The 23,111-nt window shown below is 39.8% G+C and overlaps 1 protein-coding gene across 2 annotated transcripts; it reads right to left on the bottom strand.

The window, feature by feature from the left end:
- Positions 1-1,188: 1,188 nt before the first annotated feature.
- On the bottom strand, positions 1,189-11,223 carry LOC139952759 (uncharacterized). 2 transcript variants are annotated; one of them, XM_071951983.1, is made up of 3 exons: positions 10,917-11,223; positions 6,265-6,367; positions 1,189-4,350 (listed from the first exon to the last, which is right to left on the bottom strand). In XM_071951983.1, the coding sequence occupies exons 1-3, from the start codon at positions 11,032-11,034 to the stop codon at positions 2,124-2,126; spliced, it is 2,448 nt and encodes an 815-aa protein (XP_071808084.1). In that variant the 5' UTR covers positions 11,035-11,223; the 3' UTR covers positions 1,189-2,123. The 2 variants fall into 2 exon arrangements, with proteins under 2 accessions (XP_071808084.1, XP_071808085.1); XM_071951984.1 differs by lacking the exon at positions 10,917-11,223 and adding an exon at positions 10,767-10,879.
- Between the last annotated feature and the right edge of the window lie 11,888 nt (positions 11,224-23,111).

The raw sequence follows: 23,111 nt of genomic DNA, 5'->3' as shown, positions 1-23,111 counted from the left end.
CACAAACTCTGGGCTCAATTTCATAAAGCTGCTTAAAAGAGCTAAAGCATAACAAAGCTTTGATGCCAGACCAATTAGGTTACCAGCCAAACTACCATACAACATGGGTACAATGTTTGTCTGGTATCCTGCTAATTTCTGCCTAGCAGACAACTGTTAAAGGCAGTGGACACTATTGGTAATTACTTAAAATAATTATTAGCATAAAACCTTTCTTGGTGATGAGTAATGGGGAGAGGTTGATGGTATAAAACATTCTGAGAAACGGCTCCCTCTGAAGTGCCATAGTTTTCGAGAAAGAAGTAATTATTTTCCACGAGTTTGATTTCGAGACCTCAGATTTAGAACTTGCGGTCTCGAAATCAACCATCTAAACGCACACAACTTGGTGTGACAATGGTGTTTTCTTCTTTCAATATTATCTCACAACTTTGATGACCGATTGAGCTCAAATTTTCACAGGTTTGTTATTTTATGCATATGTTGAGATACACCAACTGTGAAGACAAGTCTTTGACAATTACCAATAGTGTCCACTGCTTTTAAGCAATTTTCCACTTAAGCAGTTTTTAGTTGGGCCCTGGTTTCAGTTGTGATCTATGGTGATCAAGTTCACTTATGACTTTAGTCATCCTTGGTTTCATTGCCATAAGTATAGAATGAATTTTTTTATTTTACATTCCTTTTCTTCTTCTTCTTTTCCTTGTATGAACAATAACTTCACCATGGCATTTGACATGCCTTTATATCACGGTTTCCGATCGAGGAAATGCTGGCACGTCCTAGGTTAACAAAACCTCTTTGCTTGCAAAGTCAAGGCCATGTCGTTTGCCAGAACATAAGGCCTTTTCGAGACAACGGCTTTAGCTCCAGATTCGGCTCAGCCTAGCTTGGCCGGCCCCGTTGACATTAAAGGAACACGTTGCCTTGGATCGGTCGAGTTGGTATTTGAAAAGCGTTTGTAACCGTTTTTTATAAAATGCACATGGGTAGAAAGATGTTGTAAAAGTAGAATACAATGATCCACACAAACATGCCTCGAAATTGCACGGTTTTCCTTTTACCTCGTCGACTAACACGTCGGCCATTTATGGGAGTCAAAATTTTGACTCCCATAAATGGCCGACCGTGTATTGTTTGCACAGTAAAAAGAAAACCACGCAATTTCGAGGCAAACTTGTGTGGATCATTGTATTCTACTTTTAAAACATCTTTCCAACCATATGCATTTTATGAAAAAGGGTTACAGACGCTTTTTATAGACCAACTCGTCCGATCCAAGGCAACGTGTTTCTTTAAATGGCGCGTGCTATGCGTACGCGCCTAGGGCTTCAAAGGAGAGGACGGAGGCTGAAGCCGATACCGTGGTTTAAAAAAGGACCGTGGTTTGTGTACTACATGTATAGAGAGTCAATGCTTACAAACGAAACCCAATCCAAATAAATAATTCGTGACTGATGAAACTAACTTCCATATATAAACACAAATGGAAAATTAACAAAGGATTATATACACACAGTATTGGTTAATTTTCCCTTTAGTCACAGCTTCCATTTTCGTTAACATTATGCAAAACAGAATTGTAATAATGAAAACATTAATAATAACAATAACACTCCCGTTCCGTACTTACATATTAAATAGGTGCTCATCTAAATAATGGAATATTCATCAGCATTAAATTGTAATATTTTGTCATGATAAATAATATTTCTGGGTAAGAAAAAGACAGCCTTCTTCAATGAGACCTCTATTAATAGTGTAAACAATCACTAATTGTGGTTCTTATTTCATTTTTATATACAACACAAGGTCAATTTTAGTTTAGTCAGAATCAGTAGAGATTACCTTTAAGGTTTTAGCCGTAAGGTACAAGGAGGTCGGGGGTCTCTTATATACAAATTACTCTGTTTGGTTCACCCAGCATAGCCACAATAAGACTGGGCAAGTCTCGCGAGCATTCGAACGTTCTCCGTCTATTAGTGCGGAATTATGTTTTTAGTCATTTAAACAAATATGTTACAATCTCTTTGGAAAGGGTCGACTAAAAACAACAAGTTATATACGAATATATGAGTATGTTCTTGATTTTACTTTTGCAAAATTATAGTACAAAATATGAGCTAAATAGGCTCGGAGCTAGCGTCTGCATTCAGCGTGAAATACACAGGGTCTTCGCCATTTTGCGATTCGTCGTCGTTCTTGAGTTTTGTGTTTCCGTTTAAAGTGGGTTTCTTTGGAACCACTGGTTTTGTGTTCACCGAGTCTTGTCCTCGAGGTGATGGTTTGGGGGAGATATCAGGGCGCCCTCTTTGTATTTTTGACAAGGAGCTAGTTCTTATTAGAGGTTTCGGGCTGGTGTTGATTGCAGGTCTAGTTCCCAGAGAGCCCCGTCTGATCTGTAACTCCTCGTGTAAGGTGTCGTAGGTTAGGCTGGTGTTCCTTTGAAGCCGTAATGATTTTGGTTTTGGACCTACTCCAGGACGCAGTGCAAGCTTCTTTGCGGAACCATCTGAGGCCTGTTGAGAGAAGGTTTCTGGATTCAGAAGGTCGTAGACTGCGTCTGGTTGGCTTCTGGCTGGCTCTGGAGATGAGCCACGCCTTAAGGTAGCTGCTTTGAGTTGCTCTGGCAGAGTAGAGGGGCAAAGAGAATCATAGGCTGTTGAAGGTGATTGATTAAACCTCTGGGAAGACGGGCTGGACCCTCGTCTTGTCGTGGGTAGAAGGGTTTGCGATCTTTGGTTGGACCCTGGCGATGGGAAGGCTCCTCGCTCGATGCAGTCATAGACGTTCTGAGAAGGCCTTTTGGGTAGCTCTCTGTTTGCCGGCTTGAATTGTCTCAGCGGCGCCCCGGTGGTAGTTTTCCCTATAACTGGGCCGCTGTTATTGTTTGACGGAACAGGGGGTGCAACAGGTCCGGGCTCGAGTGTATCATAAACAGGTGAATCATCTACTTTTGAACTTTCTGCAGAAGCTTCCAAATCTTCGTATCCGTCATCAGCATTCTTGAAGTTTTCATGCTCAGGATTCTTTTTATATGAAATGATATTCCTGGTGCCTTTGCTCTTTTTGTGATTTTTGGGAGAGTTTTTGAAGAGTAATGATTTAGTTCCGGTTTTGGAATCCTTTGAGAGAATGTTCTCCTCACATTTCCCAATGGCACTCTTCTCTGGCTGCTCAAGAGTAAAGTAAACAGGACAAGTGGCTGGGTTTGGTTCCTCAATGAACTCTGGTTCTTCATAGATCGCGGATGAGGTTTCCGGGCTGGCTTTACGTGCAGGGGAACTGGGTGGGGTCTTATTCTTCTTCTTGTCCGATTTTTTACTCTTCCTGGAGAACTTAAAGGAACTGAGACTCAATTTTCGCTTGCCGGAGGATTCGTCAGTTTTTGTAACGTTGGTTTTTATGGGTGGAAGTGTCCGATACCTCTTATCATGATTCGGCTCCTGCTCCGAATCAGGAACAAGTGTAAAATACGTAGGGTCTGCGTTTGAAGGTCCAGAAATAGATTTGTCATCGAAGCTGACTTTATTTTTCGGACTTTTAGGGGAATGTCCTTGGCTTTCACTCGCGCTCCGTCCACGTCCTGGCTGCAAGGTACCCGAAATAGTTTGCTTTAGCTCGGCATAGCCACCCGCCCCTAAAACCGGAAGGTTGTCGAAACTGTAAGACCTTCTTTTAAATAGATCCTTTGGATGTTTTTTAATGTTTTTCCTCGTTTGAACGCCAGCGTTCAAAAGTTGGTATTCGGTATGTTCTTCGCTGGGTTGGGTTTGGAGTATTGTAGGGATAGTGTTTGTTTTGCAAGTCGTGTCAGGTTTAGTGTCTTGTTCGTTTGGTGTTCCGGCAGTCCCACATTGTAAGAGCTCGTATTCGGAACATGGCTCGTTACCTGGGGATGCTGTCACATCAGAGGTACACTTTGAGGTTTCATTTTTCTCCACAGCATCCATCGTAAGACTTTTGCTGAAATTGGAAGATAGCTCATCCTCGCTATCTCCCTCGTCTGGACCATTCTCGGGTTGACCCGACGCCGCACTAGAGCTCCTTGATAAGGCCAGGGCAGGAAGCACCCTTATCCTAGTTGATGACCTTCTCCTCTCGTTCAAGTCTTGATCAAGCAGTGAAGAGGAGGGAGAGGATTTTGCCAGTTGGATTCTGGACGAATCAGAAGAGACTAACTCCTTGTGGTCTCCTAACTCAATATCAATGGCGTCCATGGTGGAAGATTCATGGTTAGTCGCTTTCCAAGGAGTTTTAGACCAGTTAGTCGCTTTACCAGGAGTTTTAGACCAACTCCAGCCTCTGTCCGGGCTGCCTGTCACAGACGCCCTCACTCGCTTGAGTCTCCTGTAAAGGCAGTTAAAAACATATAAACGTTATTAGAGGCAAGTAAAAGACAAGGTTGTAATATAGTTTAATAGGTGTTTAGGAGATTCCTTTTGTTTTTGAGGCAGGGCAAGGGGCTACTTTGGAATCGAGATTGAGATTGGAATTTTGGAGATTGGGTATAAAGAATTGTTGATACACTTCTTGAAGTTGCATAAAAAGTCTGACTCCCTGATTGAGATGGTGAGTGCATTCTTGATGCTTGATGCGGATTGAGAAGCTTGACACAGATTGGCGTTTACTCCGAAAAACAAAGACCATAAAAACTTACTTCGTGGGAAACTGTTGTGAGAAAGGATGCTCGTAGATTAGGGTTTTGGGGAGGAACTAAAAATGTTCATCCAAAAACATTTGAATCTGAGAAATAATTCGTTCATGAATCTTTTGTCATAACATTTCGGGTTGATCACACCCAATTTTACGTTACAGCATGGGAAGCAGCAGCCAGGGGAGCATCTTAAAGGGGAAGCAGTTTTGCATTATCGGTACCCCTGATGCTATAGGTTGTATAATTTCAATAGGAGACTTTGGAACGCTATGTGGCGGCAGACTAACCAGGTAAATGTCCATTGTTTACGTAGTTCTGAGCGTGCGCACATGACCGATAACAACGAATTTTACCTGGTAAGTCTGCTGCCACCAAGAGTCCCAAAGGTATCTTATTGCTTTATAACGCCGGTAGACAGAAATTGTCTAATTTAACACATTGTAAAAGGTAGGCAACAGTTGTTGGAACCCCTCAGGCAAAACAAGAAATATGAAAGGGGAATCTTATTCCTTTTAAGAAAGGTTAACTTTACCTCTCGATTCAAGAACTGTGATTTGGGCATTTTTTCAAATTCTCTGGACTTTTTGAGTCTAGTCCAGCTTGGTTCGGAAATTTGCGGTGTGGTGTAACCTTTACGCCAGGAAGTTTGTATTAACGAACTTGAATTAATGTGGTGCACAGGGGGTAATATTAGGATTCGGTCTACCATCAAATGTTATAAATGATCATATTCTATGTCATGGTTTGCCTGCCTAATGTTTTAAATTTAAAGACCATAAATTTTACGCTGAGCAGGGCCAGTTGGCTTGTCATTTCAATCTGCCAGGGTTATCGCTATAGTTCATACTTTGTAAATAAAGGGATGTTTTTTAAACTCTAAAATAGCCAGCCGGATTACTTGCAGAGGATTTTGACAGGTCAATATTAACATATTTTCAGAGCATGTAAAACGGAGTTGAAATCCGAAAACCTGGTTTAAAAAAATAACAAATTAAAAGTATGTAGGCATACAGCTAGGCATTATTTGAAATTAAACATTGTTGAACAACATGATCCTTGTTTTGTGTGCATGTGATGGAAATTATAAACGAATGCATACATTTTGTGCAATCATTCCGGGTTTAAAGTTTTTCCACTGAATACGATAGATGTGGCAATTGTCAAAGACTAGTCTTCTCATTTGGTATATCTCAACATAAAATGCACAAAATAACAAACCTGTGGAAATTTGAACTCAACTGCATGGTCGTCGAAAAGAAACCCTTGTCACACGAAGTTATGTTTTATGTTGCTTCATTTCGAGACCTCAAATTAAAATTCTGAGGTCTCGAAATCAAATTCAGATATTTTAGTGAAAAATTACTTTTTTTCTCACGAAAACTACGTTACTTCAGAGGGAGTCATTTCTCACAATGTTATACTGTCAATAGCTCTCCATTGATAATGAATAGTGAAAATTACTTCTTTCTCGAAAACTACGATACTTCAGAGGGAGCCGTTTCTCAATATGTTTTATACTATCAACATCTCCCCATTGATCGTGAACAAGTAACAACAGTGATTACCAATAGTGTCCAGTGCCTAAGAATATTTGGGATTGTACTCACCATCTTCGATAGAATAGACATCCATGTATCAGAATGCAGAGCACTACCACAGCTCCAGCTATTGCGTATAGTATGCTAGACATGTTTAAATCCATGTACTTCCCTGTTATGATGAGAACAAAACAACTAAGTAAATAAGTTCTGTGGTTAGAATCATATCCTTATAAACAAAATAACCAGGAAAACATTTTTGTTATGGCGCGCCTATTGTTGTATCTTTTCTGGTTAATGAAAAACAGTGGAGAATCCAAAGCGACCAGCGCTTTGATCTGCATATGCCTAAGAATATGAGAAGACACAAATTTAAGAGCTAGATGTGGTTTAGGGAAACAAACAGGGTTACTCCCCCCCCCCCCCCCCCCCACCTCCATAGGGAAAACCCACGTGTGATGTCGGGATTGAAACCAACATGCGAGGTGGGATTCGAACCAGGTTCAACAGAGGTGAAAGGCAAGACAACAATATATTTAAATACGTCACACATATACCGCAAAGTTTAGCAAATATTTATAGTCTTGTTTTACCATGGCCCACCACCCAAGGCCGTTTCTGACAGAAACTAACGCTACAAGCCCTACACTCTCTTCACAAGTTTCATCGTCTGACTGCCTCATCTTCTTTCTCTGGGCCTGTTTTTAGTTTTGTTTTCATTTTATGAGAGACACCAGAAATGCTTAAAACATGACATTATTTTTTTAAGTGACTATGCGAAACTGTTCTCCGTATGGAGTTTCCGGTTTCCAACTTGTTATTTCTGGATGTGATTCAAACCAATTAAAGTTCAGTGTCATTAACACACCATGATCCTCTATTTAGACAATAGACAAACTAGTCATTAATTTGATTGAATTACCGTAGTATCAGAAAGGTATTAACATATTTCTCAAATATCTACTGCAGTAGGCGGAACTAATGAGTTGGGGTTGGTCTTGGTCAGTTGGCGTAACAATAAGGGGCAGTGTGGTACCCCCCCCCCCCACACACACACCACCCTTGCTCCCACACCACCTTGACCTCCCTTGACCCCCATTGACCCCACCTTGAACCCACATTGACTCCAATGGAACCGAGAAAATGTATCACAGTTTAATGGTATAAGAACAAATGCCACCCATTTATTTCCCCGCATGCTTCCCCTCCCTGTATGGGTAAAGCCGGTGGTGTGAAAACTTGACGTTTCGGTTAGCATACTTTGATTTTCTTCAGGAGAGGTGGGACTCTTACTTGCGTAAGTGAAGAAAACAAAAAGCTATGTTGCTTCAGCGGGACTTTTCTCACACTGTTTTACTATCCACGTCAGCTCTCCATTGTTCGTTACCAATTAAAGTTTGATGCTAACAACTATTTTGAAATGTATATATCGAACTTGCCTTTAAAATTTCTAATTTAAACAGGAAGATCACGTAATAGAAAGTTTGCCAACCATGTGCAATCCTGTCAAGTCTAACCCCTCGAGTTAGGATTATTTCGTTATGACATTTCAAAACAGTTGACGGGACGCTGGAATTAACTTGTTGCACAAGCTGACAGTTGCCATGTGATGGTGTATTTAATTCGATTATAATTAAATGGGTTAGAAATAAGAATATGAATGCATTTTGATTCACTTTTTGTAAAATGGCTCTGTGGATTGTTAGCAACCGACATAAACATGCAAACAAATTCCTGAACATAAATTTTTTCCCCGGTGTTTGAACTAAAACGTTACCAAATAATATGCTGGAATGTGCACAGGGTGCATGCTTATTGAAAACTTTAGTAAACATTTTTAATAAACCATTTTTATCAGTAACAAAATATAGCTGTTGGCTGTAGCATAATTTTCACAATCGTACAGTTGTTTATAAAGTTCGGTGAAAATCATTAAGAGGGAAAACATTATTTGGTTTTCATTTATAATGGGAGGGGGTCTGGCTTTCAAACGGGCGGTTAGCATCTTGGCATATACAAATCCACTACTACCTGCCAATCCTTGTACAAGGTCGCCATTGCTTTTTTTTGTGGCCGTCAAACCTATCTGCCAAAACGAGAGAGGATATAAAGCCACGGCCTTGGGCAGGTATATAATCAAGCATCTCCCATTATCATTAAAGGCATTTGACACTATTGGTAACTACTCAAAAAAATGTTGGCATAAAAACTTACTTGATAGTATAAAACACTGTGGGAAACGGCTCCCTCTGAAGTAACCTAGTTTTTGAGAAAGACGTAATTTCTTACTCTTGAATTGAATTCGAGACCTCGCTGAGGTATCCAATTCAAGCATCTGAAAGCACACAACTTGTGCGACAAGGGTGCTATTTCTTCCATTATTCTCTCGCAACTTCGAAGACCAATTGAGTTCAAATTTTCACAGACTTGTTATTGTTAAGTGAGAAGACTGGTGTTTGACAATTCCTAAACTTGGCAAGTGCCTTTAAGGTAGGAAACCCACTGCCCACCGCACTCTTAGACAACTTTTATTGGTCATTTTTTATTACGAGAGATCATGCCCGGGGAACCTTGACGCTCTGTAGACGCTCGGAAGTTGGCTCTGATTATCCCATGGCAACACTTCCGTTGTACTTTAGTTTTTTCTTCTTCTTGATCGTGTAATGTGCTTACCGCGTGTTTAAGAATGGATTTCGCACGATTAGATTTAAGGTATTCTTCAAAAACCAATGGCTAAAGATGATCTGTGCTCAAGTTCATTCATAGAGCTGCTTTAAGGTACTGGACACCTTTGTTAATTGGCAAAGACCAGTCTTTTCACTTGGTGTATCTCAACTTATGCATCAAATTATAACTATAAATATTATGATATATAATGAAACTAATGTGATGATTTCTTTTGAAAATATATCATTTTTGATATTTCGCCGAAAATCCAGAGCGGTTATGTACACGCAAGAATAACCCGTCTATGGAATAGTTCTGGCAGAAACGTTTCTCAGACTAAATTTGGGGAGCAAAAACTGATGAAATTATTATCATAACCACACTATCGAATTTAAATAATTCTCAACTTCTTCACGCTATCAAAAGCAAATGTACTAATCAAGTGAGTGTGTATTGACAAGAATTTTAAGAGTGCTTACCTAATGATACAGACCCTTTAAAATGAGAACAATGCATCTACATAAAATCGTGGTTTCAAATATTCACTTTACGATTTAAAGAATGATTAGGTAAAAGGAAGTTAGCCAAGCACTGAGTCGGATTTCACAATATTGTGAATGGAATTTCCCAAACCAGTCGTTTGCATGTTCGACCACAATAAATGTTGGGTTCTTTTCCACAGTTGTTCTTGGTATCAAATAAACAAACAGAGTCGTATGTTATTGCAATTCCTCTTCCGTGTTTCTTGCATAAACAAATCTAAGGAATAATGTTTAATCACGTTATACATAAGGTGCCTGACTAAATCACCATCTAGTCTCTGTTTGGATGAAGTAAATTCACGCAGAGAGATAAAACAAGATGGCCGCCACGTGAGTGCCAACCCCCGCCACCCCATCCAAAAATCAAGCACAACTTTCATAGGTTTTTGTTGTTGCCATGAAAACTTGATTACGAAGTTGGAAACTTGATTGTCAAGGCGAGTTTGTTGACAACCACAACTAGTTCAATCTAGTTCCTTACGGTTGATGTTGTATCCCTTACAATGGAAGCAAATGAACCGTCAATTATGGTACCACAGTAAACCAAGAGTAGCAAAACATTGCCACCATTTTTCACCCCCCCCCCCCCTCACCCGGTAAACCAACCGGGACATGGAGTGGCACTATACTGAGGTCATCATGCTATAGGTAACTATATAATGAAACAATGGTTCCTAATTGGGCTCTATTTCTCAAATGGGGTTTGCTGTAGGTGCCGTTGAAAATGTTAGAAGTGGGACTGAAAACGCAATCCATATTTTAAGCTTCGAACCGTTAGACTTCTATAGGTGGAAAATGTTAGGGAGGTCACCTCCAATTGCGATCGGAAAACCCAATTATAGCCGTTCTGAGATATGGTGGACGCGTTTACAATGCTGCTATGTGGTTTGGGTAAAGTCTGTCTGTATACAATCAAACCAAACAGTGAACTCATGTAGTGTCCACCATATTTCAAGAGGGCTTTTTATCATCATGCAAAACAACAATTTTGACTCCAAGAAACCGAACAAGAAAAAGAGAAAAATAGATAAACGAAGAACATATGGGCAATGCTTGGCAACAGACAGCTCAGGGATAGAGAGAAAATAAGAATTTCAATTTAAAGGCACTGGGGATACGTTCTTGGTAATACCAAAGACCAGTATATTCTCACTTGATGTATACCAACATATGCATATAATAACAAATCTAGGAAAGTTTGGACTCTAACAAGATCATCGAAGTTGCCAAAGAACAATGAAAGAAAAAACACCATTGTTACACAATAATTGTGTGCTTAATTTCAGATGCCGAAAAAAGGCTTCAGGCCTGAAGTCTTTTTTAAAAGACTTTAAATATTAAAATATTTGAGTGAGAACTTACATCTTTCTCAAAAACTACGTTACTTCAGAGGAAGCCGTTTCTCACAATGTTTTATACTATCAACAGCTCTCCATTGCTCGTTTACCATAGTAAGTTTTTGAGCCAAACCAATAGAGTCCACGGTGCCTTCAAACGGCATGTTTTACTTACTTGCCACAGAAGCCGATTCCTGGTGGGTAGTTGTTAGTACATCCGTGTACGGTGAACCACTGACAACAGTCCAGTTATTACCACTTGGTAATGTGTCATATGCAGAGGAAGTTTCCATTGTCGATGGTAGATCTCTTAACCAAAGCGAAAGAGATTATTTCTAGTTTTGATGATATGAGATTATTTCTAGTTTTGATGATATGAGTTTTGTAACTGATTATCATTCAGTCATGTTTATAATTGGATGGCAAAACCAACCCAGAAAACTAATCCACCCTGTGTGTATAAATGAAGAACGTCCAGTGCTTTCACATGTCTAAACATGGTCTAAATAAGCTAATGGCACATCTAGTAATCATGTACCGAATTACATATCAATTGTAGAGTACCATAATCGATTTAAAGTGCCGTGTCTAAGAAGGTCATAACCGAAGGCAAAACCATTATGTTTCGGTCAGGGATTTCCCATTTGAAGAGGGTCGTGGGACCTTCACCGGGCCTCATAGTGTGGTACTTAGGGGCTTGGAGTGGCTTGTGGTAAGTGATGCCTACCCAACGTCACTTCCCGGATAACTTTTGGCAGGACTTCAAAAAAGAACATGTATACATTTTGTGTCAGTTTTACTTCTTGGTTTAATCAATAAGAGATAAACATTAAACAATATTCAAGGAAATGATCTTTGCATGGTTTTGTTTTCATGGGAACATGATCTGATGTGTAACGTTTTGGTTTCATGTTTGTGTACTGTATCTATTAAGGACAAAGTGTCTTTTAAACGATACTCAAGCAAAACTGTCTACTCTTAGAATGAAAAAGTTGTAGCGTAGTCCAAACATATTCAACAAGAGTGTGGAATAAATGTATAATTGAAATAAATTGAATTAAACGTCAATCTGTGATCGTTCGAACCGAACCCAAGAAAAGAAGAACATGTTTTTTTCAAAGAAGGCGCTGTCTTAGTTTTCGACAAAGATCGCAACTCGGCGCAGTGTCAACGGTGGGCTAGTCGAACAAAGAAGCAATTGGTTGCCGCCAATTTCATGATATGAATATGCAGTGACCTTGTTAAATATTCATGAGACATCACAAGGTGGAAATACACATTATCTTGCACCAATCCGGTTCAATTCTGACCCGGGAGATTTAAGAGTGTATGCCAGCTCAAACTCTTCATACTTTTTTTGTTTAAAAAGATAAATTGTCCGTTTTTAGGCTGTCACTCTTTGAAAGGGAACCAGCCAATGGTGTGATAACTATAGGCGTGCTTCAAGGGGTTATTGTAACATTTCCCTTATCCATTTACTCTTCCTCTGTACAGGAAATGACATAGGATGTGGATGGTGGGACAAGATAACGAATGAAAACACGTCTAATTTAAGTTTCGTCATCGTGAACTATACAAACAAGCCCCAATGGGAAAGGTAAAGTTAGATCTTTAGGAACATGCGTGTCTCTTCAACTGCAAGTACTTACTTCTGTCAATTGGGTGCATATTGTACAAACCCCAACCCCACCCCCACCCAAACCCCAAGAGCCCAACCCCAAACGGGAATTTTCGTTTTTTTAAAGGGTTACACCTTTGCTTATGACTCCAAAACTTAATGTCTATTAAAGCTTATTGGTAAGAAGCAATGAGAAACTTTCCATTTGGCGAAACGATTCCCTTCTAAAATTTAGAGACAGGGATTTAACAAAATAATTGTCAATCTGAGAAACGTTTCTGCATGGCACTATCGGGCCTTATCGAAAACAGGGCTTTGTGCCTTGGCTACCAGCTTCGGCTACGTTGAAACCCCTGTTCCGAACGTGCACGTTTTCAAAATAACTTGTCATGATTTAAGCCGGAGCCCCATACCAAAAGTCGTGGTTTCCAAAAGGGACTTAAAGCTCTTTCACAAAACAGCAATTTAACAAGGGTCTCTTGCTTAAATTTAGCATGGTTGTGACATTGACAAAACTCACCTCGTGTGAAAGGACAATCCATAAAGATGGGCAGTTTGAGAAAGATTTCACAAGGGACCTTGGACAGCCTAAACATTGTTCTCCTTTGACACAAAGCACAAATTGTACAACCTTGCTCTCCAATAAAACAAGTGACCCCTGCTAAAAATGCCGCTGTGTGAACAGGTCTATAGCTGTCAAGTTCACCTCATGAACCTCTCCAGTGTCAGGAATCGCCTCTAGCAACATCCGGGCAATTAGTAAGAAAACTGTCAGGACAGTAAGTTGTATTTCCCAATGTGAACTTCCCAACCTTTGTGATGATACCATTTGGGCCCCATTATTGATGACGTCAAAGTCTATTCCCCCATCGCAGGCTGTGATTGGTTGGGGAGTATTGCATGTGGGAACTTGAGGGATCACTTATGGGCATGTACATATTTAAAGGTGCAACCGTTTTGTTGTGGAAAGGGGGAAACTCGATACGGACTCTCGATCTCTGTGAATCGTCACGGACTGTGTGTCTTTTAGGAAGTTGCATTTATACTTTCTTCAAACACCTTTTCTTGACTATTAGAGTCTTTGAGACTTTAACATGTCTCCAGAGGATCGATATAAAGTAATTTTGTATGAACTGAATAATCAATTAACTTTCGGGTTGACACCTACATCCGTCTTTATATAGAGTCATTGTGGTGTGTGTGACTGGTGGTCGAATGTTCTCTGCATCTGACCCAAGTTCTGATGGTTGCATTGTCGTAATGGGTTCAATTCTAGTCATGACACGTGTGTCCTTGAGCAAGGCACTTCACTCATTGCTTCTCTTCATCCATGTATATACATTGGAATAAGAGGTTTTTTTAGGCATCTAAAATCACACAAATTTGTGCAAAGAGGGGTGTTTTTTCTTTCATTATTCTCTTGCAACTTCGATGACCAATTGAGCCCATTATTCACAGATTTGGGATACGCCAAGTGAGCACACTGGTCTTTGACAATTGCCAGAGGTGTCCGGTGCCTTCAAAGGACTCCTAAAGCTATAATTATAGGACACCTTCAGAAATGAAATAAGACAAGCAATTTTGCGGTGATTCCAAGACAATGTATAACACACCGCAAATTAATTTAATTTGATAGAGGACGTCATTCAATTTGCTTCTGTAATTCATCAAAGTTGTTAACCATTGTTTCCTATAGACAAAATATCCCCGACGGGATAGTAGCCAACGCCTTGCGTGCAATGGGTTGTAATAAATAAATATTTTTCCTCAGAATCAGGTTAATATCTTAATTATAGTTTACATCCTTCTATGATTAGCGTACTTCAGATTGTTTCCATCCAACGTAAATGGGGGGGGGGGGGGGGGGGGGGTAACAAAGATGTTTCTTTCTCTTGGTTAACTCTTTCAACTTGTGAGTTGGCCTTTTTAAATTAGGGTCATACTTTGATCAATGACCCCGAAAAGAACTTTGTCTTTAATCCAAAAGCAGGTACTTTATCTTTAAAAAGGAAAAACGTAATAAGAAAATACGATAAATGAAACTGTAAAGAACAACATTTGTTCCTCTTTTCACAGAAAACACCCGAGATAAATCTTTATTCAGCAATTTTTTTATGACAAGTGGTTTCCTTGCTCGATTTCATGATACAACTTTTCTTGATATCCTTGCGGAGCAGTCTTTAAACAAAATCCTTCAGTGAGTTCTATACTACGGATATTTGGTTTCGTTTGGAAGGAATTAATTTTACAAGTCTTAATAGTTTAGCAAAAACCCACATCCGTTTTCCACTACAGCTGTTCAGCTGACTCTGGCCCTGAGGTAGAGCGATGTGTGACATTGTAAATGTCATAATTGTGTACAGCAAATACAGTAAACTTTTGCAGCAAACACATTTTACGATCATTGACTTAAATAAATTGTAACGTTAAATCTAAGATTACTAGTCAAGGGAGTAGGGTCAGAGGTGACTCTCTTGTAGTCAAACGATGACACAGTTGCAACGATACGATACAAAATGGTAAGTAAATAGCAGCAGCCTACACTTAATAACATTTAAAGATCATGAAAACTTAAATGAATGATGGTTGGTAACCTGCTTCTGCTTAGCAATTATTTCTGCTAAGCAAACTTGTGTGCTTACAGGACAGAAACTAGATCAAAACCCATTATGGCTATACAGAGTGGCACACTTAATTCACGAGTAAAAAAGAGCATATAGATAAGGAAAAACTTTCAAAGATACCCAGTATCCTGGATTGAATCAACTGGAGATTTGGTAAAAGATCCCACAATCTGATAGTGAATACTCCTTTAATCTTCAAATTGTGATCCCTGGGTGCTGATTTTGACATCCGATGAGCACAGGACGCCGTTGACAGCTTCGTAAAGCCACCCATGGCATCTAAGACTGGGTTCAAAAGTTCGACCACGTCAACAGAAGTACAAACTCAAGTCATCCGACGGATTCCTTCACGGAAACCATTTTTGACACTCATCTATCCGTTCTTTTTACGCCTTGGGCAATTTCGAGGAAAGAGTAAACTTCATTTTACAATATGAGGTGTACTAGAATGGAAGCATAGAACTGTGGGCGTGTCTAGTTTGAAGGATTGCGAGGGAGGCTGATGTAGTTGGTTGGGTTCTTAGAGGATGGATGTGCGTATCAAAGGCATCCGTCCAGCATCAGGATAAAGTGGGAGGCTGCCACGCCCTTAGGGTTTGGAAGGTATTGATAAATAATAGGCGACAGAAAAGGATTAACCAAACTAAGACAAAATGAAAAAATATACATAGCTTTGAGGAACTAAAAGCGGAAGTGGAGCAAAACAAAACACTATGAGCAAATTAATTAGTGGACATGATGAAAGTCGTTGAACAATCAACTTAAAGGGAAGGTATAATCACTCTTGAAATTAATGGTTTTGGTTAGAAGCCCATAACATGCAGCTTTCGATAGTAGGCTAAACAGCATTCATTTCGAGGTAATGTGGTTAAAGGCAGTGGACACTATTGGTAATTTTCAAAGACTAGCCTTCACAGTTGGTGTATCTCAACATATGCATAAAATAACAAACCTGTGAAAATTTGAGCTCAATCGGTCCTCGAACTTGCGAGATAATAATGAAAGAAAAAACACCCATGTCACACGAAGTTGTGTGCGTTTAGATGGTTTATTTCGAGACCTCAAGTTCTAAACCTGAGGTCTCGAAATCAAATTCCTGGAAAATTACTTCTTTCTTGAAAACTTTGGCACTTCAGAGGGAGCCGTTTCTCACAATGTTTTATACCATCAACCTCTCCCCATTACTCTTTACCAAGTAAGGTTTTATGCTAAAAATTATTTTGAGCAATTACCAATAGTGTCCACTGCCTTTAAGTAAAATTTCTAATCTGGGAAGCGTTACTGTCATTAAACGTTTCTCAGATTTTTCCTTTTATTGGTTAGATGCGTCCTTAGTGCGTGGACTCTAACTATTCGGTGGTATAAAACAAAACGTGATCATAGATTATTTTATTGTTTGCATGTACATCTACATTTACATGAGATTAAAACAAACAAGCAAACGGTTTCAAACACCAAAGATATACATTTTGATTTTAGTCTCCGTGATGTGTGAATCAATTTTTCGCAACTATTTCCGGGTTCACTGTTTGCTCAACTGAACGTAAAACAGCTGTGGTATATAGATATTGATTTATTAATACGTTGTTTCCTATCCGAGGGAAACACAATTACAAATACACATTTTCAAACCACTAATTAAAGCTGTACAAACGATGCCGTTTGATTTTTGTTTGTCATATTTTTTTATCAGTTCACGAAAACAAAATTTTGCAATTTATTTGATAGACTATATCAAATAGGCCTACAGAGGCCTAGTGTTTAATAATATTAAACAAAAACAAAAAAATGTTTGCTATGTTCAGATTTGTTTCGATTTATAGCAGAGTGGGCACCACTCATAGCAATGTAAATTGTATGGATTGGCTGGTAACCAGTTTCTGCTAAGCAATACTTGGCTGTGCTTAGCAAGTTTGTGTGATTACAGGCTTTATGAAATTGGGCCACTGAGGTAGCTCAGAGATGGCTAACACACTTAGGCCTACTATACAAAGACATAATGTCCTGCAAAATTGGAAGAGTGGACCCTTGATTGATGCCCAATCGAAACTAGTCAACGGGGAATGAGTTAAACCAATAGAGGGAAGCTGTCGGGGGCCGGGAGCCCGTAGGGAAAGTTATTGCGATCCCTTCAAGAGTCAGCATTGCGCTTCGGGGAAAACCAGCCGACGGGTCCCATGAGGAGGTTTGGGAAACTTGCAATTCATGGTGATCTAATTAATTGTTGTATCTTCTTGAAATTCCAGTGAGGATGGTGTTCGTTTACCCTAACATGGTTGAAATGTCAGTTACAAATCTTATAAAAGCAAATGGACACATGGCTTTCTTTCTTTTTGTTTGGTCTTCGCCCTAGGCCGTTTGCTATTCTTTCCCCTTCTTTTCTTCTTCAATTGTCGACTTTTGCATAACCCATTAGTTGAGTAAACAATTGTGTGTGTACATTTAATAGATTTTAAGATTTTCAGAGTCTCTTTTGTGTGTTTGTGGGGATCGGGAAAAACGAACAACCCAAAATCTAATTAGCCTGTTAGAATAGCCTGTTTATTAAGTCTGCTGCCACCCAGCGTTCCAAAGTCCCCAACTATGTTTTTGTTTTGTCCTTTGTTTGATCAGTTTTCACTCCAGTTAATAGTAGTAAAATAATATTTGTTGAAATTGTGTGTCTTTTATCCCATGAGTTAAACTAATGTCCGAGAAAAATAAAGGACTTTGTTGGTTTGTGCGAAGTGTTGACGACTCTTTCCTTAGACGCGTCACATGAAAGAGTCGTCAACAGGACACACGGCATGCGCAGCAGACGACATGTGAGCAGACGACACGGCCGCCATATTTCTCACATCGTACAATGAATTGTTCTTGTCAAAAGGTCGTTATAACTTTGCCCATTGTTGTGTCATTTTCAACGCACACAAATCAGCTACTTATATAGACAATAAGTAGTGGTCGTTGTTCATAGGTCTGGTAGGTAGGTTTTGTGTAGATAAGTCATTGAATTTAGGTGTAAATCTCACAGTTTTTCTGACTCGCAAATGGGCACTTTTTGTTTACCATAATGATAATTTCGTGTACAGGCAGTGTGTACTAATGAAGTTATTTTTTGCATACTGTAACTTACTTCTTCTTGTGTTCCTTGCAGAAACATGCTAGTCAGTGTAGCAGACATTTGTTTTGACTATTTTGAACCAAGGAAGGACACACGTGCATGCCAACTTCAGACAATAATAATGTTGAGTAAGTTTCTTTGTATTTTGTAGGTTTGTCATATTTGAGCAATTGTTGTTTCTGTTTTAGCCAGATATTTAATAGCCTGGTCAATCCACTTTGTATACTTGACCCTAGCCTGTTTGTAGACAAACGTTTCAGGGTTTTTTCCCAGCTATGTAGTCTTTACTCCTATCTCTACTACAGAATAAGTGCTTTACAAAATATAGCTTCTAATGCTATGCACAAGCATCTTAAACATATACTGCAGCTGCCAAAATGGATGTCATGCTGTATTTTACATGTAACTACACCAGGGGTGGATTTCACAAAGAGTTAGGACTAGTCTTATCTCGAGTTAGGACCAGTTACTCACTTAGGACTATCCATGCAATTTGTATATCTTCTAGGATTAGTCCTAAGTTAGGACTTGTCCTAACTCTTTGTGAAATCGACCCCTGGTTTTATAGCTGTGTATCGCATTGCTTCAAATCGGCGTGCCATGGAGGTTGCTTGGACTATGGAGTGTTGCTTACACTTGGGTATCAGCCAGAATCCTTTGCGTGCCATTTTCTTTAAATGCATTAGATAGGCTATGACCCCTGGGGCTGGCACGACATACGCAGCCCACCTTTCACACAATGACCATCCTGTCTGCCATTTTATGGGTCAAATACTAGAATGATGTGCAATGTGTGGAGGTGCGGTTCCACATTCTGCCAGAACATCAAAAGCTCTCTTTCCCAGTGGTTCTTCTAGCAATGTCGCAGTTATAGGTTGGGGCTGGGGAAAATGTGACCCTTCAATTCAATAAAAACCCAGTTCATACTTCCTGCGAATGCGCATGCGGTTTGAATTTGACGTCACATCTGTTTTCGCACTGGTATTCGCTGGAGAGCTGAGCAGAGGGCAAACCCTGCGAATTATTTGTTGCGAATTTGTGATGTAAACAGTCGTATCGCATTCTCATTCGCAGGAAGTACGAACCGAGCTAAACCCCCCTACCCTCTTCTGATTCTGATGACCTTGGTGGGGGGGGGGGGGGAAATAGGCTTACTACCCCTACTGTACTCCTAAAACTATGAGATTCGTTCCACTATTGTTGTTTTGCTTCGTCTCTACTTGGAGACGATAGTGGAACGAACCTCATAGTTCAGGAGGTTCACCACCCCATGGTCCATGTAGACACTGATATTGTTGTTAATAGATGTTAAATTTGCATCGGGGATAAAGAATAATAATTTTGGTTTTTACCCACACACATCGGTGTATGGGTAAAAACCAAAATTGATATTGTTGTTGTTATTTGTTTGTTTATCTTAGTATTTTTATTCTTTGCAAAACCCAGTGCAACCAACCAGTGTTCAAGTCGGTCTACATGATTTGCATTTTCTTGGGAGAAAAACCCATTAAATTCAATCACTGTGCATGTTAACTTAGTTTTTAACAATTTACAGTTTTATTTTTAATTGCAGATAGTATGCAGTTGATTTGTCGGTGTATCTGGTGAGTTGGTTTCTGTTTTCATAAAGTCTGCGTTGTTGTTTTCTTTTAGTTTGGGTTAAACAAAGAACCGTCAAAGCGAGAATAGAACCTAAGACCTTCGAACTAACCAGCCGGCTCTCCACCAACTGAGCTATCTAGATGTTGGCGGTTTCCCTATTATTTCTATGTCTTGTTCAGGGGTGCAAGTCCGAAGCCATACAACCTGCAACTGCCTTATAGCCAGGCATCACATCTAACATTTGTAAACATGGGAAGTGGCAGCAGAGGGATCACAAACATGAGCTAGAAAGCTCAGTGGCTAAAGCGCCAGCATAGGTGTGGCCGGTTCAACCCAAATAGGCCTTAACCCAAATTATTACAAAATTTACCATGTCAGTTTCTCTTGTGGTTTGTTACTTGATATTTAAAAATAATAAGGTCGTTTAAAATGTGATCCGTCTGCTGAGAGGCTTCCCAGGTTGTATTGTAAACTTGGGTGTGATCTATTGATCCCCTGGCTACACAGCAGTTACAGGTTGAATGGCTTCTAAAAAAGCACCCTCGAACAAAGATATTTAAACAAAATATTTCCAACATAGGAACATAGAGTTTGATAGCCCAGCTCCTAGAGCAGCGGCACATTAATCTTGAGGTCCCAGGTTCAAATTCCTCTGTGTGTTTTTGTCTTTATGCAACCAAAAATTAACAAACAAATTGACGCAATCAGTTTTCGTTGTCATTTGTTACTCGATACTTCTTGTTTTAATGCATTTGTCCAATTTCATGTTAAAAAGGGCAAGGCCATTTTCATTTTGCACAGGGCACTTCTTAAAGTCACATTTGGAGGGGCACCAATGCCAAGACCAGGGGCAATGGAGTTTTTGGTGGTCTGTGTGTAATTTCAGGCCTGTTTGTATGTATTTAATAACAATTTTGTTTGTGTTTGTTGCAGTGGATGAAACTGTTCATCAGTGCAGCACAGTGTGATATTGACTGTGAACCAATGATGAGCCATGTGGAGCCCTACTTGTTACTTCAAACATTGTGTGGGGTAAGTCATTTTATGTTGTAGGTCGATCCATCAAGGAGCAAGTTTGGGTGAGCGACTAGACCATCTACCAGAAACTATGGGTGTGTTCGATTAGCTTCCCTGGGTCGACCCCGGTCTGCCCCTGGTGCGTTCGAATAGCTTTGACGTCATTCCAGGGGCTCACCCGAGTCAGCCCCAAGGGCCCTGCTTGTGGAGTGGGTCACTTAGGGCTGCCCCCCCCCCCCCCCCCGAGTGCATGACGTCACAACAAGAGGGTGAGTGATCGTTTGATTAGCTCTTGTCAGGGGCTCAACCGAGCGAGCACCTCGGGGTCGACCAAGGGAAGCTAATCGAACGCACCTTATAGAGCATAGGGAGATTGACTATATCAACCATGCACTGGAGCATGGTTGATATGGTCAACTCGATATGTCTAGTCGCTCAATCAGGTAGTTAGTTTAGACTTCTGTGAGTTTCAAAGGGTCTTTAAGAGTTATTTACAACTTGTGTTGTAATAAATAACGCTGTTCGTTTGTTTGTGTGTTGGGGGTGGCAAGGGTTATGATAAGGGGACCTTTCCCCAGCCCCTCCCCTCCCCATACCCTTATTGCCTACTCATTAAAACAGGACTGAATAGTCAGATTTGTTTATGGCTAATTACTGTTATCATCATGTACTATTTAATAAAACATGTACAGATGTAATCAGTACATTATATGTATAAGCCAAACCACGTACACAGTTGCTCAAATTGAGGAACTTTAAAAGTTCATGTGCTTTTACAAGGTCTTAATTACAAGGAACTTGATTTTAAGCCAAAGAAAGTGATAGGTTTTTCCTTACACTGTCTAACTTGGCAAGACTGGTATACTTGTCTACTTGGCAGCGTATACGACACCAGGTTCCCTTAAAACCACTTTTAACATGATACATAAAACCAAAGGAAGTACAGTCTGGCATTTCAAAGTGTTCTCAACATACATGTAGGTGTTCAAGAGAACAAGCATAATGTACTCATCAATTTGTAACTTTACTATGTTAGATGTGTTTTTGGTGTGTTCTACATGTATCTATCTATCTTCCAATAAGTACATCCCTCCAGAGGAGTATAGTCGTTCTGTGGTGCAAAAGTGCATTAACACAGGAACAAATATCAAAAAAAATGTGCTACAGACTGAGGTCAAGGTCCAAGTAAAAATATACATGTATCTGTGTGGTAGACTATCGGAGGGTGAGTGGGTTCAGGCAGCGTGTTGTGGTATGTTGTGACGTATCTTGGTCAAGCGGTCTATTTCACCAGACCGAAGCTCTAGTGTTGTCAGCAGCAGATTGTGGGTTCGAATCCCAGTCATGACACTTGTGTCCTTGAGCAAGGCACCTACCATAATTGGCACTTAACCATAATCGTGAAAAGTTGGGAAGGTAGTTCATTCCGCTCTACCAGCCAGGCTCATAGTGGCTTATATCCAAGCCAACATCCTTATGAACTGTAAAGGGGGTAACATTTTGTTCAGCCCCAGGAGTATGTGGCAACAGGCCCCTGGTGACAGTTGATTTGGATTGACAGTCCCCAGTCATTTAAGTGTAGCTCTCACCTTGAAGTGTTCAGTTAACGATATTTTGTGTAATAGTGTCTGATTTGTAAAAGGGAAAATGTTAGAGTGACTGCAATACTACAAAACGAAATTTGTAAAACGTCAAAGTGTCAGTAGGCCTTATAATAGCATTGTGCACAACAGACACTCAGTTCATATAAATGTACATTAGTTTAATCTTGATATTCACTGAATTCACAAAAATGTATAAAAACTTGATTACATAATCATTGATTGTGCTAAAAAAATAGTACAAACAAAAACCTTAAAAAGCTTAACACAACAGAATCGGTTTAAAAAATTTGATTGTAACACCAAGTGCATAGTGTCAAGGTTGGTATAGTGCCAAAAGGAAGTAAGACCCCACCCCTAACCCCTTGAAAATCAAAGGACAGGTACAGATATGGGCTTTCGTCTATACAACCAGATTGGGCTTTCTTGTGCACCATTTCTTTACAAAATTAACACATTTCCAAAAATGTAGATACATTACAAGCAAGCCATTGTGTATGCTGAAGACGCCACAGTATTCCCTTTAAAAAATTGCACATTATTTTACTTATTAGCTTTAACCTATGACATTACATAAGCACCGACTTCCTGCAGGCACAAATTGTGAACAGCTTTAACTGCATGAGGAAAGCAAAATCTTCATTTGTATGACAGTTCCACCCTGTGATTTGTGTGTAAAGTTTTTGTGCACAGAATTGTGGGAGGGCACGTCAAAAACTTGTTCGGCTGTTGTGATTGTTGCGATGGTGTTCATGAGCAATGAAAATTCCCATAATGTACTAGTTTTGTGTCTTGCCTGCCAGGA

Source organism: Asterias amurensis, chromosome 20 (assembly GCF_032118995.1).
Source record: "Asterias amurensis chromosome 20, ASM3211899v1".
Classification (NCBI taxonomy): domain Eukaryota; kingdom Metazoa; phylum Echinodermata; class Asteroidea; order Forcipulatida; family Asteriidae; genus Asterias; species Asterias amurensis.
The sequence above is the reverse complement of the archived record's forward strand: the minus strand, read 5'-3'. Positions and strand labels throughout refer to the sequence as shown.

Coding starts and splice junctions, on each gene's coding strand:
- LOC139952759 (XM_071951983.1), bottom strand. CDS start 11,034: ATGGAAACTTCCTCTGCATATGACACATTACCAAGTGGTAATAACTGG. Junction 6,368..10,916: donor GGAATCGGCTTCTGTGGCAA/GTAAGTAAAACA, acceptor TCATCATAACAG/GGAAGTACATGGATTTAAAC. Junction 4,351..6,264: donor TGTCTATTCTATCGAAGATG/GTGAGTACAATC, acceptor CTGCCTTTACAG/GAGACTCAAGCGAGTGAGGG.